Source organism: Aspergillus thermomutatus (assembly GCF_002237265.1).
Source record: "Aspergillus thermomutatus strain HMR AF 39 chromosome Unknown NODE_142, whole genome shotgun sequence".
Taxonomy (NCBI): domain Eukaryota; kingdom Fungi; phylum Ascomycota; class Eurotiomycetes; order Eurotiales; family Aspergillaceae; genus Aspergillus; species Aspergillus thermomutatus.
The window spans coordinates 25,762-43,217 of record NW_020798191.1 but is presented as its reverse complement, the minus strand read 5'-3'; the positions used below and the strand labels follow the sequence as shown (position 1 = coordinate 43,217).

At 49.9% G+C, this 17,456-nt stretch overlaps 9 protein-coding genes across 9 annotated transcripts; 4 read left to right on the top strand and 5 right to left on the bottom strand.

Moving 5' to 3' along the window:
- Positions 1 to 1,552: 1,552 nt before the first annotated feature.
- CDV56_105007 (uncharacterized protein) lies at positions 1,553 to 2,899 on the bottom strand (the record flags this gene model as incomplete). The annotated part of the gene is made up of 1 exon (XM_026758626.1): positions 1,553 to 2,899. The coding sequence occupies one exon, from the start codon at positions 2,897 to 2,899 to the stop codon at positions 1,553 to 1,555; it is 1,347 nt and encodes a 448-aa protein (XP_026613075.1).
- Positions 2,900 to 3,590: 691 nt separating this feature from the next.
- Positions 3,591 to 4,924, top strand: CDV56_104838 (uncharacterized protein; the record flags this gene model as incomplete). Its single annotated transcript, XM_026758457.1, has 4 exons — positions 3,591 to 3,887; positions 3,937 to 4,029; positions 4,087 to 4,820; positions 4,882 to 4,924. The coding sequence occupies 4 exons, from the start codon at positions 3,591 to 3,593 to the stop codon at positions 4,922 to 4,924; spliced, it is 1,167 nt and encodes a 388-aa protein (XP_026613074.1).
- A 206-nt stretch (positions 4,925 to 5,130) lies between these two features.
- Positions 5,131 to 6,502, bottom strand: CDV56_104699 (uncharacterized protein; the record flags this gene model as incomplete). Its single annotated transcript, XM_026758318.1, has 3 exons — positions 5,131 to 5,901; positions 5,985 to 6,068; positions 6,116 to 6,502. The coding sequence occupies 3 exons, from the start codon at positions 6,500 to 6,502 to the stop codon at positions 5,131 to 5,133; spliced, it is 1,242 nt and encodes a 413-aa protein (XP_026613073.1).
- A 500-nt stretch (positions 6,503 to 7,002) lies between these two features.
- Positions 7,003 to 8,398, top strand: CDV56_104541 (uncharacterized protein; the record flags this gene model as incomplete). The annotated part of the gene is made up of 4 exons (XM_026758160.1): positions 7,003 to 7,362; positions 7,413 to 7,496; positions 7,548 to 8,269; positions 8,323 to 8,398. 4 exons carry the CDS (start codon positions 7,003 to 7,005, stop codon positions 8,396 to 8,398), a joined length of 1,242 nt encoding a protein of 413 aa, XP_026613072.1.
- A 100-nt stretch (positions 8,399 to 8,498) lies between these two features.
- Positions 8,499 to 11,420, bottom strand: CDV56_104249 (uncharacterized protein; the record flags this gene model as incomplete). Its single annotated transcript, XM_026757868.1, has 5 exons — positions 8,499 to 9,385; positions 10,672 to 10,848; positions 10,908 to 10,943; positions 11,005 to 11,059; positions 11,130 to 11,420. 5 exons carry the CDS (start codon positions 11,418 to 11,420, stop codon positions 8,499 to 8,501), a joined length of 1,446 nt encoding a protein of 481 aa, XP_026613071.1.
- Positions 11,421 to 12,743: 1,323 nt separating this feature from the next.
- Positions 12,744 to 13,087, bottom strand: CDV56_104088 (uncharacterized protein; the record flags this gene model as incomplete). Its single annotated transcript, XM_026757707.1, has 2 exons — positions 12,744 to 13,019; positions 13,085 to 13,087. The coding sequence occupies 2 exons, from the start codon at positions 13,085 to 13,087 to the stop codon at positions 12,744 to 12,746; spliced, it is 279 nt and encodes a 92-aa protein (XP_026613070.1).
- A 1,494-nt stretch (positions 13,088 to 14,581) lies between these two features.
- Positions 14,582 to 15,908, top strand: CDV56_103812 (uncharacterized protein; the record flags this gene model as incomplete). The annotated part of the gene is made up of 2 exons (XM_026757431.1): positions 14,582 to 15,541; positions 15,597 to 15,908. 2 exons carry the CDS (start codon positions 14,582 to 14,584, stop codon positions 15,906 to 15,908), a joined length of 1,272 nt encoding a protein of 423 aa, XP_026613069.1.
- A 299-nt stretch (positions 15,909 to 16,207) lies between these two features.
- On the bottom strand, positions 16,208 to 16,777 carry CDV56_103715 (uncharacterized protein; the record flags this gene model as incomplete). Its single annotated transcript, XM_026757334.1, has 1 exon — positions 16,208 to 16,777. One exon carries the CDS (start codon positions 16,775 to 16,777, stop codon positions 16,208 to 16,210), a length of 570 nt encoding a protein of 189 aa, XP_026613068.1.
- An 87-nt stretch (positions 16,778 to 16,864) lies between these two features.
- On the top strand, positions 16,865 to 17,338 carry CDV56_103656 (uncharacterized protein; the record flags this gene model as incomplete). Its single annotated transcript, XM_026757275.1, has 1 exon — positions 16,865 to 17,338. The coding sequence occupies one exon, from the start codon at positions 16,865 to 16,867 to the stop codon at positions 17,336 to 17,338; it is 474 nt and encodes a 157-aa protein (XP_026613067.1).
- Between the last annotated feature and the right edge of the window lie 118 nt (positions 17,339 to 17,456).

The following is a 17,456-nucleotide window of genomic DNA, read 5'->3' as shown; positions in this document are numbered from 1 at the left end:
TGTAATGGTAGTCGTGGGCATTTTTGGGCATGATGCCATGATGCGCTGACACTCGTCTTGCTGTTCATGAAATCATAGGATAGCAAAACTATTAGTTTATTCTTGTCTTCGTGGATCTTTTCTGAAACAAGTGTAGCTCATACGGCATGACTGGTAATATCCGAACCCTAATCTCATATACTGCGGCCCGCGTCGCTAAGCTTTCGGGGCGTTGCAAGATCCGATCTTATTATACTAGTAGATTATTCAGACATTGCTTGGCTCCGTGATGATCAAAGCTAGGAATTTATATAACCCACTTGAGACATAACATCAGCGGGAGTATGCAGATGATCTATTCAGACTATATCGTAGTAATCCAGACCAGTTATAAGAAATTAGAAATACACTGGGTTAGACTGCATAATACTTTGCATTAGCATAATTACTGCACCTTCACCTCAACCAACTGGTGGATTTCCTTTGAAATCGCCAACACCTTCTGCCAACTCTCCTAAAGCCATCAGCCTCTCCTTACAAAGGCCTAGCAGACATCATCTCCATTATAAACACCTGCCTTCTCTAAGTTGATGTAACCCATTACTGAGCTCCATTAGTAAAGGGAATCAAAAGTAACCAAAATCATTACTTCTCATTTAAAGCACCTAGCATGTAGATGGCTAGATAGTCTAGACCATACACTGATGCAGTACCCCAACTTCCACTAATCCAGCCTATAATCACTAGGTGATCGTTCATCGGCAGCGTAGAAAGTATATTTGACTGCGGGACCTAGTTCTGGAGTTCTTCTTTAATCTGCTACAAAGCCGAAGAGCAGTCCTTTTTGGAATAATGCAGTACCACTGCGCCAACAACATGGCTATTTGTGAGCATTTATCTTATTATACATTTGTTGGACCATTAGGAGCCCTTTGCAGAGCACGACTGCTTCTCGCGTCGAGGGTTTCAGTACAGGCTCTCAGGGCAATTGGGCTGTTTCAGAGATTATATAGGCTGCTATCTGAAAATAACCTCTTCTCGATCGGTTGCTGGCTTGCGTAAGGAGGGAATTCATGGAATATGGTCGATTCCAAATGTCGGCTAATGGCCCACCATTGTTTGTACGAACGATCTTGGAGAAAGAGTGCCTGGCAGAGTCATCTGGACGCAAATAAATAGGCGGCAAATTGCACATTTAGGTGGATTGCATTTATCGTTAATTTAGGACCGGAGATATTAGCTAATAATCAATCGTCACATAGCATCAAGTCTGCTGCACATGCTACTGTGGATAGTTGCCAAGTGTGGCTGAGCAAAACCTAGATGAAACCACCAAGGATATATATGTCGCAACATCCCTTCCACCTCTTCTCTTTCAAAGAATTATTCCTGAAAAGGGTCAAAGAGGAAAACAATTTCTTTATTCATGATTCTCAACAGGCTTCCAAACATGGTGCTCAAGGCGATGGCCAGCATCCACTCCTAAGATCCAGCTGTCTGATACACAGTGAAGGAACCTTTATAACATATTGAAAGTGTGCGAAAAATCCTGTACACCCATAACTCATAGCCATTATGCCATTTCATCCGCGATATTGACCCGGTAGATCATCAGCCGATCTTCCATCGAAGCACGTGTATGTGGATGCTGATCACCCAGTGTACTCCTCCTCCTTCTGACCACTTGCTCATTCAGCTGCGCCGCAGTCTCCCATCTTCCTTGGCCCTCATATATGGTCACAAGATTCGCCATTGCCGTGAGAGTATGAGGATGGTCGGAGCCGAGGATATTCTGCATCTTTTCCAGCGCTTCCAGAGTCAGACTCTCAGCGTCGTTCAACCGTCCCTGGCTGTGATATGTCAATGCGAGGTTAGTCATAGCTATGAGCGTGAGCAGGTCCTGTTCCCCAAGCACTGCTTTCATAGCTGTCCAAGCGTCGATTCCCAGATGCTCAGCGTCAGTTAACAAGCCTAGACCACGGTACGTTAAGGAGAGATTGCATATCGACATCAGGGTCTGGGGATGGTCGTTGCCAAGCGTTCGCCTGCTCGTCTCCACTACCTGCTTCTCGAGACCTGCTGCGTCGGCCCATCGGCACTGATCTCGATAGGTCGACGCGAGGTTCGCCATCGCCGTCAGAGTCAGCGGGTGATCGGGTCCCTGGCTCGCGATCCTTGCTTCCATAACCTCCACTTCCAACTCCTCGGCGTGATTTAGTCGACCTTGATCGCGGTAGGTCGAGGCCAAGTTTGACTTCCATGTGATTGTGGATTCATGGGAAGCACCGAGAACCTTGCTACTGACCCTGATCACCTGCTTCCCGAGATTTTCGGCTTCGCTGTGTCGACCCAGGTTACCATATGTGGTGGCCAGATTCCCCATCGAGCTCAAGGTCGAGGGATGTTCCTCCCCGAGCGTCCTTCTCTTGGCCTCCAGGACCTGTATCTCCAGCTCCTCCGCCGCCCTCCACCGGCCTTGGCTGCTGTAGGTTGAAGCCAGGTTCGTCATTGACGTCAGCGTCCGTGGGTCCTCTTCTCCCAAAAGCCTTTTCCTCATATCCACCACTCGTGAACCAAGGGCTGCAGCGTCACTCCAATGGCCCTGGCCCCAGTGGGCAGATGTCAAGTTACCCATAGCGGTCACGGTTGAAGGGTGTTCCTCGCCAAAGAGACTCGTTCGGGTTTCCACCACGATCTTCCCAAGGTCTTGTGCTGCTTTCCATCGGCCCCGTTTGAGGTAAGTAACGACCAGATCGTCGAGCAGTCCCAGGACAGTGATACAGTCGAGAGGCGACCGTTCCCCCGCTTCATCTAGTGCATTCTGCACGTCTTCCGCTTCTTCCTGACGGCCTTGGGTTCGGTAATTCGCTGGTAAACATCGAATCGTTGCTAGGATTGATGCTTCTTGGGCCGCCTCCATTGGTCCGGAGGGGTAGTCTGTTTCTGCAGACCAAGCTGCCCAGGCTGCACAATACTCCGTACACAGGAAACGCGATATGATAGGATGTTTCAGAATTGGCGAAATGGTTTTCTTTGTCTTAAGAGATGTGTATTTTAGAATTGAGTGTAAGTCTTGAGAGAGAGAGGCTGCTATCCTCCCCACATCGATCGCTGACTAAGTTGAATAGTCCTGGAGAGATTAGGCAGCAGCAGCAGCAGCAGCAGCAGCCCTGATGCCAATGGCCCGTTAGCCTTGGCGTAGTTACGGTTCTGCCGTCCGAGTTGACATTTTAGAACTGCGATGAGCTATTCAAGTGTACTTACGCTGGAGGACCTCTCGCGTACATACCCTTGAACCCACGATGCTCGGCGCGCATTCTGTGATGGGAAGAGTCTTTGTCTACTCCGTATAGCCTCATGGCCCCTGATTTCCTTTTCAACAGGCTGGCAGCGGCCTAATGCTAGACTGCTAGAGAGGTAGATCTGGATTATGACGGGACAAGGCTGAACACGAACAATACATGGCGCCCATCGTACAGTAAGGTATCTTCAATACAGTATTGTAATATACCTTACCGTCTTCCCACAACTTAAAAGTGTAGGTAGATACAAGCGACCACGAACACAACACAAACACAAGCTTTCCAAATCCAACCGACGAGAAAGTCGTTATGGCCTCCATGGACCGATCAGACGATTCGGAGACTCGCAGGAGTCCAGCAGGTGCGTATGAAGGAGCCAACGCAGTCCTCAGCTTGGCGACTCCCCTGCTGTGGGTGTTCCCTCCCCTGGGAATTATTGCTGGTCTGTTCCATTGGGAACCGTGGCTTGTTTTGGTCTTGAACATAATCGCCATCATCCCGCTCTCGGCTTTGGTTTCTTCATCCTCAGACGCCCTGTCTGGTTACCTGGGGCAATTGGGCGGTGGATTAGTGAACGCGACGTGCGGCAATGCCGTGGAATTGACGGTGAGAGCAGTCCCCCTCCTCTCATGAGTGACTGTCAAATTAACCATAGTGCTTCCAGACCAGTGTTCTAGGACTCAGCCATGGCGAGATAGACTTTGCGCAGTCCGTCATGATAGGGAGTATCCTGTCGGACGTTCTGTTGGTCAGTCTCTTCGTCCACAACAGATTAAACCCCCCCCCTGCTAAACTATTCTGCTAGATACTCGGAGCCTGTTTGGTGTCGGCGTCGTACGACAAGGACGTTCGGTGCTTCAATCCTACCGTGGTACAGTCGCTGTCCTCGTTGATGATGATCACGGTGGTGACGATCATCCTCCCGACAGCGCTCTACTCGACTTCCCCAAGCACCAATCTCGACGACCGGATTCTATCCTTCTCCTGTAGTACCGCTGCCATTCTCCTGGCTCTGTACTTTGGGTACCTCTACTTCCACCTATCCACTCACAGACATCTCTTTGAATCCAAGGACGACGGAGACAAGCCAAACAACACCGAAGAGCCCCCCAGCGCGGCTCCCGGCCATCTCGCCTCGACCCTCAAAATGACCTCGGCCACCCTGGCGACCGTCTTCTGCAGCTACCTCGTCTTCGCCAGCATCGACGGGACCGTCGAGACCACCGGGATCACCAAAACCTTCGTCGGGGCCGTCCTCATCCCATTGGCAAGTAACAGTCCCGAAGGCAGCGCCGTCATCATGGCGGTCCGCGGCGGCGACGCCGATTCCGCCGTCGGTGTCATCGTCGACAGCGTCCTCCAGATCGGCTTATTGCTGATCCCCGTTCTGGTCATCCTGGGCTGGTTCCTGAACCAACCCATGTCCCTGGATTTCGAGAATTGGCACACCGCCATACTTTTTCTCTCCGCGCTCGTCGTCGACCAGCTGCTTCAGGATGGGAGATATACCTATACCCAGGGGATCGTGCTGATTGCTTTGTGAGTTTGGCCTTAGTTTCAGGCTTCCGATGTGGAGTGCTCACCGTGTTTTTCTTCCTAGGTATGCTATTCTCGTGAGCACCATCTACGAGTTTGGAGGGTAGGCCGGTGGGCTATGGGAAATACTTTTTTTTTCGTGTTCGAACAACATCAAGAGTAAAGGAAATGGGTATTTCAATCGATCAAATAGCTTTGCGACAGTACATGAAATTATGGACCGAGGTTAGAGAAACAGGATATTCTCCGGGGTTTCCGGCCGGAGATAAAAGGCAAGCACAACTATCAGATACCTGGAGATATTGATATCGGATTAGAACAACGGCTCATTGAGTAAGAAGGGGAGGAAGACGTACTTTCCGACCAGCATCAGTCCCTCAAAGTAGTTGGTTTCTCCATTATGAGTCATGGAATTGGTCACTATAACACAGACCAGAAAGACGACTGTATCGAATGCATCGAACATGAGAATCGTCGGGACATCGACGATCCAGCCCAGGAAAGCGACACAGGGCACAACAAGCAGAGTGATCCGTAGCGCACTGGTGATCACGGCTCTGATCCCCAAAGCGCCTCTATCGTCCCTATCCACGGTTACTATACTTAGAAACCTGGTCGAGTTCCCGACCAGCGGGATCAGGACCAGGCTGGTGAAGTGCTGGCTTATTCCGGTGGACTTTGAAAACCCGCGCAAGCTGCCCACCATGAAGAAGCCACAGAGGACAATGGACGGGACGCTCGCGATCAAGGTGATGGCCGGACGCCAGGACCGGACTGCAGGAATCTGGGGACTTTGTGTGGAGACACCGGTGGGGGCAGCTCTGAAGAAGGATGTATGCGTCCGGAGTCGGAAGAAGAGAAAGACGAGGAGAAGGAGGAAGAGAATCACGGTGGTTCCACGGGTGACGTGCGTGATATCACCGCGACTCAAAGCCCCGGGTGACAGAAACATGGCCAAAGCGGTTGGGATCATGAGACACACGGCTGCAGCCATCAGGACCGAAGAGAGGATGCCAGTCAGGGTTCGATCGAAGGCGAGTTTCTTCTTGTTGTAGCCGGAGACGAAAAAGCAGCTACCGAGCACCTAATCCGATTTCAAAGTGGGAGAACGATGAGTTAGGAGAGAAGAGTAAACGCCTCAACCTGGGAAGGGAAGTGAGGACTCACGAGCAGCAGGTAGCAAAGGGTGCTTCCAAGCAGTACGGACTGTGCGGTTCGAACTTGGCCTCGAGCTACCGCGATGACACCAACCTGTGAATGATGAGCAAGAAGCAAATCCATCAGAAAGGAGAACTCACCGTCAGCTCCACAGCGTTTCCCAAAGTAGCCTTGCACAATTCGTCGACAAGAGGTGTGACACTCGCGGACAACTCGCTGAGCGAGAGGGTCATCCATGATACAAGAGGGACAATCGCAGCGAGGTTAAGAAGGAAAGCTGCCACATCAGGCCATCCAAGAATACCCGCGATGAAGCCTATTGGCACCAGGAGCAGCAGGGCACTGAGGTAGCTGTGGCATATTTTGGCCGTTATCCGGTGGTAGGGACGCCATGAATCCTGGTGCACAAGCGGTTGGCGGGGATCACTCGACCCAGACATTATGGAAGTTCCTCTTCGGGATACGACCGACGGCGGAGAAGGAGATACAAGTGGGCTGACGATCTGAGGATTCTGGTCGGGTCTCATTGTGAAGGCGAAGTTCGATGAGGTTGAAGCAGGATGCTTGCTTGCTTTGCTTGGTGCTTGGAATCTTTTTCTCTCAGTCACCCAGTTAGTCTGTTACAGTTGTGTAGAAATGGTAAAGTACAGTACGGTATAGCATCCATTGGTACGGTATGTATGGTATTAGCTAGTACAAGTGCGTACCGCGGAACGGGCTCGGACCTTCAGGGGGTTTAAGAAGGCTGCTAACTTCTGATTGGGCAATAGATCAGCCTTACCAGCCAAAGTCTTGCATTAAAGTGGGGCCAGCCCGCGCACGGGATATGCTTGAAAAGCTTGGACCGCTAGGCAACCACATTAATTCCATCTCTCTACCCAATCAATAATCAGGATCATACTCCGTATAGTGCTAGTTATCCACTGTCTCATTAGTAAGCTATATCACAGGAAACCAAGGGAACATTTCCTGGCTCACTGACAGAACTGTGGTTTTTGGCTTGAAGATGTCTCGACTCCGGCACCCAATGTCTTCCTCCTCCCAGCAGCATGTTGCCGAGCCGCCGTCTCCTGAGAATGAGCCTCTGTTAAATGAGGATACGTTTCTGCGGGAGAGCGCTCGGGAGATTTACATCCAGCCTCTCTGGACGGGGATCAGGACAACGTTGGCCTCGAGTTGTGCGAACCTGTTCCTTCCCTCGGTATTTCTGGGCATCGCTTCCGCATCTTTGGGCTGGGGAGATACAGCGACGTTTGTTCTCAACCTACTGGCGATCTTCCCTCTCGCCTCCTTGCTTTCCTTTGCTACAGAGGAACTCGCGAAAAGTGTCGGCGCCGCCGTGGGAGGATTGATCAATGCCACTTTTGGAAACGCGGTAGAAATGATTGTAAGGGATGTTGTAGAACTCCTCTCCGGAAATAGGCTCATCGAGGGTAGGTGGGTGCGACCGCCGTCAACAGAGGTGAAATTCATATTGTTCAGGCCAGCATGATCGGAAGTGTACTGTCAGGAGACCTTCTTGTATGATGACTATGAGTCCCCTTCTTACTTACTTTGCTAATCAACATCAAGATCCTCGGCTCCTGTTTCTTTGCCGGGGGCTATAACAGAGAGACTCTCCGCTTCAGCCCAGATGTCAGTCAGATTATGTCTTCATTAATGGTCGTGATCACTTCCTTTCTCCTGATCCCATCCGCTCTATATGTCACCACTCGTGGCCCGGTCACCGACACGGCAGAGAGCGTCCTGGACCTGTCTCGCGCTGCAGCCATCGTTCTTCTCCTCTTCTATCTGGTATATCTCTACTTCAAGCTGAAGAGCCACGCGGAGGTGTTTGTCTGTGATGGTGAGGAGGATGGCGAGGAGGAAATCCGGCTGGGTCCGTGGTCCGCCAGTCTGGTGCTCATCCTGGCTACCCTGGGAGTCACTACCTGCTCCGACAGCCTTGTCGACAGCGTTGATGGCATGGTCGAAACCTGGGGGATCAGCAGGGCGTTTATCGGTCTGATCGTCGTTCCAGTCGTCGGGAATGCGGGGGAATTCAGCACCACCGTCAACGCCGCCATCAAAGGGAATTTGGGCTTAGCGATCGGACTCATCGCCGAGAGTACGTTGCAAATCGCCGTGTTTGTCACTCCGCTTATGGTCGTTTGGGGCTGGATTATTGATCAGCCCATGTCGCTCCATTTCAATACCTTTGAAATTGCCGTCTTTTCGCTCGCGGTGATCTTGACCAGATGCCTCATGCGGGAGGGCCACTCCAATTGGTTCCAAGGCTATTTATTGATTGGCATGTAGGTGACCTGCCACTCCTGTCTTGCATGAATCACACGCTGATCTGATTTAGGTATTTGATCCTTGCGATCGCCTTCTATGTGCATCCAGACTTAGATCACATAACACAAGAGGTTCCTTCTGGGTAGAATAGGAATCCTTATTATAGAGACTTAATAGAACCCTAAAACCCTTGATAGCTATGGAAATGATTATATAGAAACAGAGGATCAAAGCAACAATGAGCGTTTAGGTGGGGGTATGTGAGCCCTCAAGCTCACCTTCCGCAATAGGAGAAGGACTGTCTTCTTGAGAGGTGTTGGAGTCAGGAGGTTGAGCAGCTTTCTTCCGCAGCTTGCACCAGAGCATAGCGCCAATGCATATCAAAAGGAGAACCGTAGTCACAACAGCCATGATAGTTTTGCCCGGGTGTGCAGAGGTTGAATCGTCAATGTGTTGGATCGACCACGGGTAGCACGACGACTTGACGACGATGTACACGCCGAGGCCCAGGTAGAGAAAAGGGACCACCACACTCGCATATCTCTCAGCCACGAGCAGAATATGCTTCTGCTTCATGACCAGGAACGCGACGAGACACCACACGCCGACTAGGATGTAATAAGTGACAATATATACCGCGATCTCTGCTCCCTTTGCTTGCGCGAACAGCGGTATATATGTTCCGATGTTGTCGCCCCCATTCATCACTGTGATGGCTGAGACTTTGAGTATGCTCTTCACCCCGGCAATCTTTGATTTCTCCGATTCTTCTTCGTCTTCCTCCTCCGGGAAAAGAAGGTCGAAGAACTTCCAAATGCCCAGGAGAATGGGCAGTAGACCGAGGAATCCAATGGGCTCAGCGGGGATCAAGAGCGAGGCACCGAAACCAATCATGCTGATGATGATGATGACTGTGAACCCGAGGTACTGACCGGCAGTAATCTTGAGGGGAGTCACGGTTCTGCTGGCGGACGCCTCCGCAAAGAAGGTGACCAGGACAAACATGTCGTCGATATTGGTGATGGCGAACGAACCGCATGCCGCTCCAAGTGACTTTCCGAATTGCATGATGGGGAGCAGAGCAGTGATAGCAGCGTTGACAGGGAGCGAAATGGAATCGAGATGGATTGCGGCTTCGTAACTCGTGTCACAGTGTCACAAATCACAATTAGATCCAAGGACCCGCCTGGCAGGGCGATACAAGGATGGTCAGAACTGTCTTAGATGAGGAAAAGACTCAGTACACCGGCCCTGCATTGACCCTTGAAACGCTGAGAAGCTCACTGAGGTTGGCTAGAATGGTGTGGTCGTGGACTAGTGGTCCTGCTGGAAGGGGGTTTTGATCAGGTGAATATAGGTAGTCTGTAGATACTAGATAGTACTACTATTATTGTAAGGTAATGGACTTTCATGCTTCTACCCAGGTTAGGTTTAGTGGCTGGCTTTGTCAGCCTGTCCGTTGGGACTTAACTATGTCCATGTGGGAGAACTACGGATACTGTCAACCAGATTACCGACCTCGGTAGGATTTACAGAACATCCTGGAATTCTATTGCAAGAATGCTATCATGGCTCAACCCACTGATATACCTCTAATTTGTTATATTTCTTATATTTTACCTTCTATATGATTCTGTTTCCAGCTAATATTGCACCTCCTATCTATAAATACTAGTATCTAGAGGTAGATAGGAGAATCAGACCTTTATCCCTATTCATTCTATTGTATATGTTTTACTATATATCTTTTGTTAGCTTGGATTGCTTGACAACTACCTTACCAAGATACCGAGGAGCATATGCAATGTTATCTAGATCCTATATATAGGGTGATTCTGCTGGATGCTGCAGAGTTGCGACATAAGCATGATTTCCTAGGTCTTAGGTGCTTTGAGAGCCCCAGAAACCTCTTAAAGGCATATTCTGTTCCATTCTGCGAGCGTAATCATCTCTCTTTTCTGGTTATTCTGATTTCTGAATAAAGCTTGCTGAGCGCGGCAGCAGAGGCTACTAGCTATAAGGCAAGAGTATTCACACAAGCCAACATTAGGGAAGATTTCCTGTCATTTTTCAGCTTGAGAGTGATTAGTAATCTATAGTTCATACCATGAGACTTTTATTCAGAAGTTATATGGATTCAAAGGTCTAAATAGAATGCCTTTGTATTCAGGCAGGCTCACTTGGCAGGAAGTACTTATGTTAAACACTAAGATGCTAATTCACACAGCCTTTTAAACAATTCAGGGTCTAACGTCTAGTTCTAGGAATAGAAAATGACTGTCGAATGAGCTTCATGTATCAGCTTAATCTCTCTATGACCACGAGATCTTGTGCATTGGCTGGAAATGGGAGTTCAAGGTCTAATACTATCAGTAGTTGCGCAATGCTAGAGCATGATGAAATCGCAAACTGTACCCACCAATAACATTACCCCTGCCTTGCTTTGCCAGATAGACATCCTCGGCGTCCGCGTCTGCTACCCTTCGCACTTCAAGTTTGTAGCTATCCGTCTTTTTCCAGGGCAAATTAACAAGCTTCAGGTGATACGACTGACTGGTGTTGTTCCTCCAGGTGGGTTGAGGAAACGTCAAGCAAGCTGTAGTAGTATGTTAGCTGATTTCAGACCTACAGGGGGCGTTTTGGGCCCTGGCTTACCGCCAGTTACAAAGCATGCCGACTCGCCATTCATAACTGCAGAAAGAGCAGTCAGTTCTTCCGCGCTAGCTGCTCTCGAGCTTCGGTGGCTACTTACGCCCATTGTCTTGAAGAAGTGGATATGCTGTCGTAGACGTGTTCAAGCTAGGTACCTGCAAGCCAGAGTTTTTTCCTGTTAGGAACAACGGCGGTCTGCGAGTTCCTTGGGTAGATCCTACTCACTATCTGGGGCGTGATCTCGAGCGCAATGTCATAGTCGAACTTGTAGTTATTCAACAAGACCTGTACCGTCTTGTTATCCGCCGAGCGACCTGCTAAAACAGCAAAGCCATCTGGGGAGCTCCCTTGGGCTTCGACGCGTTTGGGAGTCTTGGTCACCAGGTCGGCCTGTAACAACAGGGCCTTTGCGGCGTTGAGTGGGATAGGAGGACCAGAGGAGCTTCTATTGAAGAAACCTTGAAATGGTTGGGCTCCAGCCCCTGTCCCATTGTAGCCGAATCCAGGCCATGGCATGACTTGGTCTACTGAAGTGTCTTGGGCGTACATTGACTAAATGATGTCACCAGATTTGAAGACTTTCAAGGGCTGGGATACTCATACGACACCCAGATTGGAACTTGCAGAATGACTGAAGAGCACTAGCGGAGCTTTTGCAGCGGAACCAACGCGGAGACAATTGGTATCAACCGATGGAGAATCTTTACGTTGGCAAGGCAGGGTACGAAGCAGGTTCATATTCTGTGGCCCATATGGCCAGGTCTGGTAACCCAGCTGGAACCAATACCTCTGCTCTGAATTTGTCGACAACCCTTATTATATCATAAGCTAATAGAAGGTATAAGTACCTTTGTCAAGTTATTTGATTCTGTTGTGTACGCACGATTGAATGAGAAGAGATTGTGAAATGGAATGATGCTGCTTTGATGGGCACTTTTTGCTCATGGCAATCCTTGTCGAAGCGGGAAATGTATGGGTTGTTTACCTAGAATTCTATTGATATGGCCGCATGTTGGTGATACAACCTATAAATCTGATTGCCTCCCCATTCAGAGCTGCGTAACTATTAGCTTCTTTAAATGCACCACAAATTAATAAGAAACAGGATGCTGATTCCACAATTAAATCCTGGTTAGATATAGACCAGATGTCATAGGAAGAAGACCCTTAAAGAGATTATATACACAATGTGCATTAGATACTTTCCTGCTGGCCTTACAGAACAAGCATCAATACCATGAATGATCTTAAGAAATATCTCACACATGTGGGATTTAAATGAGCAGTGAACCAGGACCTTCTCTCCTATATAGATACAGATGTATACACCGCAGTCCTATTTACAGTGTACTTAAGAGCAGTGTGGGCTTCCGCCAAGCATGGGGGATATTTACCATCTGATCCGCAGTTGCCATAAGCAAGGACTCTTCGAGACAGCTTTTCATATGTTCTAAGGGGGCGTTTCTCCTACTCAGAGAGGGCTAATGTCCCCGGAAAACAATTTTATTTGTTTGCCATGTCGCAGCTCACATGGGGAAAAAGGGAAGATAGATACAGGAGGAGCTTTTGACTTCCAAATGCACACAGAGCTATGCCCATTGACCCAGAAATCCTCGACGAACCCTGGGAGGCTACAAGCTACGCCATGCCGTCCACCAGGATGGCCGTTCTAGGGTGCAAGTGAAAGGTTTGGATTGGACCGGATCACAGAAAAATGGCCATCAAAACCAGGGCAACAACCGGAGCCGCATTCTGGAGGACCGAAGAGAGAATATAGCCGATGGTTCCCATCTCTTCCTCTTCATACTTGTAGATGGAGAAGGCCCCCTCCATGCGCCCTCATTCCTCCACTTCTTTGAACAGCAGCACATACTGCGTCGCCTCAAGCCCCTCCACCCAGGACTCATTCCCCTCCCTTGTATCCCCATCGGGGTAGTCCACAAACTTCCACCTGTAGTCATCGTCGGAGATGTGCACCGGTGCCGAGTCCCCAATGGTCACTTCGATGTAATTGCCAGTGTCCGCGTAGGGGACCCAGTCGTCGCAGGATTCTGCGGGGATCCAATCGTTGTTCTCCTGCTGTTGCGACTTGGGGGGCACAGTGATCCTTTTTTGCTTTCGGTATTGAAGTAGTGGACATGGGAGTTGGTGTTGTTGGCGACTCGGACAAATGCGCAGACCATTTTCTTTGTATCTGATGTTTGCAGTTTGGCAGTTCGGTAGGTAAGTAGATATGGATTTGGTTGGGTATAGAGGATAGCTTGCGGGCAAGAAGAGGGATGAGCAGAGTATGTATTCCGAGGATCTACCAGTATCAATGAGCCGTCCTATTATCCTTCTAGGCTAGTAGGAGGTGGCTTCTCACATCAGCACCAGCTGTACCCTGGTCTGGATTACAACCGATCTATAGTGGCCACTGAGCATCAAACACGAGAGCAGGGGGTAATAATGTAGTAGTGCTCTTAGCAATCAGAAATAAAAATCCTCTGCCATGTCCCCATTGGGAGAAAGTTTCATGTGTTCTATATGGCTTCTATGCTTCAGTGTCTGGCTTCATGTCCGACAATCCTCCTTTGACACACCGTCAGCAGAAACACTTGCTGCACCATGGCTGACCATTGATTGGCTTAGATTGATTGACTGCTGCATGCTGTTGCATATGTCACATGTATAAAAGTATAATGACCAATTCACTGCAAGATTGCCTGTTCCTTCAGACTTCTATGCATCACGCCCTATGTTGGGCGACACATGTCCGGCTATTCCTGAGTCAGATTACTGGGTGTTGACCCATATTCTCAGTTGGACTGCGTGCATGTCTCTGCTGCTGATACTAGTTCAGTATGACCTAGTTGCAATCACTGCACCAGTGCTGTCCACTCCATCCTCAAGATTATCATTGATGTACCTCCGGCTCAAAGCCAGGTACCTGCGCATATTACATGCCTAGTCAAGGCCCTATGTGAAGAGCTTAAAGACAATCTACTCGCAGTTGACCTTTTCAGATCAGCGGGATAGGTGTATAACTACTGCCATGTAACTGAGACAAACACCTGCCCTAAATGACGAGATGAGCCTCGGAAAAAGGGGATAGAAACACATATGGTTTCAGTAATTCAACCCTTTGAAAAGACAAGAGGAGATGTGCAGCGTTACATCTATAATAGCCATTCAGTCACCTGACTGCGTTGATGAAGCTAACTTCTAAGGATCCTCAACAATAGTAACATCTCATCATTTATCACAAAGCCACTACCTGCCATGATGCTACTAGATTTGGCCCCGGAGATTATTGGCCTGATCTTGGACTGTCTCCCACTTCCGTCGCTTCTTTCTCTGCGGAGCGCCTGTAGGGCTTTTGCACTTGCAATTACCCCACGCCTCTTCTCCGAGATTTCTTTTGATCTATCTCATCCCCACCCACGCCGCCAGCTTCAGCTCATAGAATCCATAACAAACCCCTTATGTACTTTCGTTTCTGACGTCAGAATCCTTTATATCGCCGCCTTGCACCTGGCATATCACGGCCCCGATGAGGACGATGATCAGTCAATAGATGAGGGGCGCGTCCAGGCTATCCTCCTGGAGCATTTGGCACCGTCAATATCAAAGCTGTGCAATCTAGAGACTGTTCGGTACTCTCCCCTACCTTGCGATGAGATTCCCTTCCCTCTTCCATGAAGAGATATGTAATTAATACTACTGCCCTCCTCCACAGCTGGACCTATGATCGTGACTGGGATCCTTCAACCGTGCTTGCACCAGTGACCAGAGCGCTTTCATCCCTTTCTTCACTTCAAACTCTGATCCTATCTATCAAGGGCCAACCTCACCGCGTGGCACATCAGCCATTGCCAGCCCTCCACAGCTTCAAGAATCTGCACCGATTCGCTGTGGCCTGCTGTGATGATCTACCCCGACTATACTGCGAGCGGGAGATCACACCGGTGATCGAGGCATCGCCAGCACTGACCGAATTCTCCGTACAGAACTTGCGTGCCCCAACTTTCAACCGGATTGTGAGGGAGTGTGTCTCCTTACAGCGTTTCTTCAACACAGCCAAGCCTGGCCTGCAGACACTAGAGTTAGAGCTTGTCCCTCTTCCTAGCCCTGGACTAAGAGACACCCTGCCCTCTACGCTGCGGCAGCTGAGCGTCTCAACCCCTCCAGGCTCCCGTGGCGTGGATTTCGACTGGAAAGCACTATGGTCTAGCCTGCGGGAAACCCGCACGGAGCTATCCGCGCTCAGAGTGTCTGGTTCGGAACGAGCAATGGACGACATGTTCCAGTACCTGCTCACCTACACCGGACTGCATAAGCTGGAAATCATCGGCCTGCAGATGGACCAGCAACAGGAGGAAGACGAACTGGAGGAAACGTTTTGGGGGAAAATTGTCCCCCACGTCCGGGGTACCCTCGCCACCCTGGCTTTTACGTCGATCTACGAGGGTAATTGGTGCTATGGGCCCTCTGCTGCCGCTGCATTATCGCAGTGCGCGTCTATTAAAGACTTGACTGTCTCAGTAAGCATGGTCAGTACGTCCTGGGCAGATGCATTACTCTCCCAGGCTCGCAACGACAGGAGAGTCGAGTTTTCTCGCCTCGCCGAGCCCTGTGGCTCACCCGTGAACTGTGGAGTAGGTCCCCTCCTCTATCTATTGTATGCGCTTAACTCTAGTCTAATCGATTTAGGCTCTTGTGCTCTGCAGCTTGGAAATACCTCTTGAAAAACTGGTGCTGAAACCGACACGGGTGGCCGCCGCTCGTGCCGCTGATATCCACCACCTGAACAGCCGCACTCGGCCAAAGGATAGTCCTCATCTGCGCCGTGCACTGCAACAGCGGCAGCAGACGGTAAACGGCATTGAAGACGTGTTGCTCGGAATGCGGGCCCCGACAGAGTGTGCAATGAACTGGCCGTTGACCGTGGTGGTGCACTCGTTACCTCGGCTTTGTCGCCGTCAGGATGCGAATCGCGTTGTGTATTACGAACGGGGGGAGTGAGCACAGAGAATGAGTAAACCGTGTTTCTAAGCATTTCAGAGAATCTCTACTGGCATTGTACCGGTCCAATCCAAGATCCTGACGCAATTCGCGTCAAACGTCCGCCGAAATATATTCAGCATGAAGATGAAGAGTGGTAGTCCCATATGGGAAAAGCTGATTCACAGATTGTGGAGCATCTGGAATCAGGGGTCCTGGCCCTAAGCACGTATATACAGACTGATAAAGGGAGAAAGCGAACTAAACCTCTATCTCCCCCTCACTCAGTTGACCGAATATTGTACCACGAGCCAGCCGCGCTAAAATCCGTCCCTGTCACTCTTGATATGCATCGTCCAAGGCGTGCTCGCTTCAGCAACAGGCTTTCCAGGGAACGTAAACTTGAAGTAATCCCCCAGTTTTCCGTCCTCTGCTCCATGGATATCCGCCTGTCCCGGTATCGTTATCTTTATATCTCCAGGCGCGCTCGGCTCGGGGGTGATGAGTAGGGATATGTTCTCGGACGTGAATCGTCCTCTGCGCGCCCAGAACGGGAGCCGTTGATCAATATGATGCAGTGTCATGCAGCCGGTGGAAGCGACTCGCCACCATTCGGACAGGTAGTCGTTCTTCAGGTCGATCGCAAAGACATTCGCCCCTTTTCCATATTCTCGGCTCACGTCCGGGGACTGTTTGACCCAAGCGTCCACGGACGCGAAGGCATTCTTCTCCAATGATCCGCCACTGCCAAAGGCTGTGTAGCGCAGGTGAAGCACGACGTCTCCGATGGTGTTGTAATCAAATTGCTGGTGGGTTCGAAGGAGGCTGATGCGCCAGGTGGAGATGGCCTCTGCCCCTTCGAAGGGTCCATACCGGTCATTCCAGCACATACCAGGCACGGAAGACAGGAGCCTATTGCTGTTCAAGGCCTTGTTGAATGTACGAGCCTCATCCTTACCTCTAACCAGGGGGTGTACATGACTCATTGGTGGGAGACAAGAGGATTTTCTCAAAAACGAGCCACGGTAGAAAATGGCCCGGAGAAACTGTATGACCACAAGGGCGAATTCCAGGACCAGGTCCTAGATGCTTTGACGAACGGTCGACGGAAAGACTCCATGATATACCACGAATCGCTCAGTGAGCACTCGGACATGACCAACGTCCGAGGCTACTTCATGGCCCCAGCTAATAAGAATGCTCGCCTTCTTTATCCTAAGCACATTGAGAGGATTAAACAACAGGTAGAAGAGATACTCATTGGTCCCGTCGCGTGGCAGGAAACTTCCCAAACCTCCTACATTCCTCGAAGTCCCGAGGATTTTGACCTTGATGAGCACAAGAACGGCCCGAAAGGAGCAGCATTAGTACGGTATACGGACGGGGCTGCGTGGCCCCTAGAGGTGTTTTTGGAGGATAAAGTGTTCAAGGAGAAGCGTTCATTCAGGTGATCTTCCACCTCTGTCTTTACATATATCCAGAATGTCGATTTGCTCTGGAATCGATTGAGGGAGTAAGATTGAGTCAGTAAAGCTATGGGACCTGTTTGATCTCGGGTGTCGAGATCTC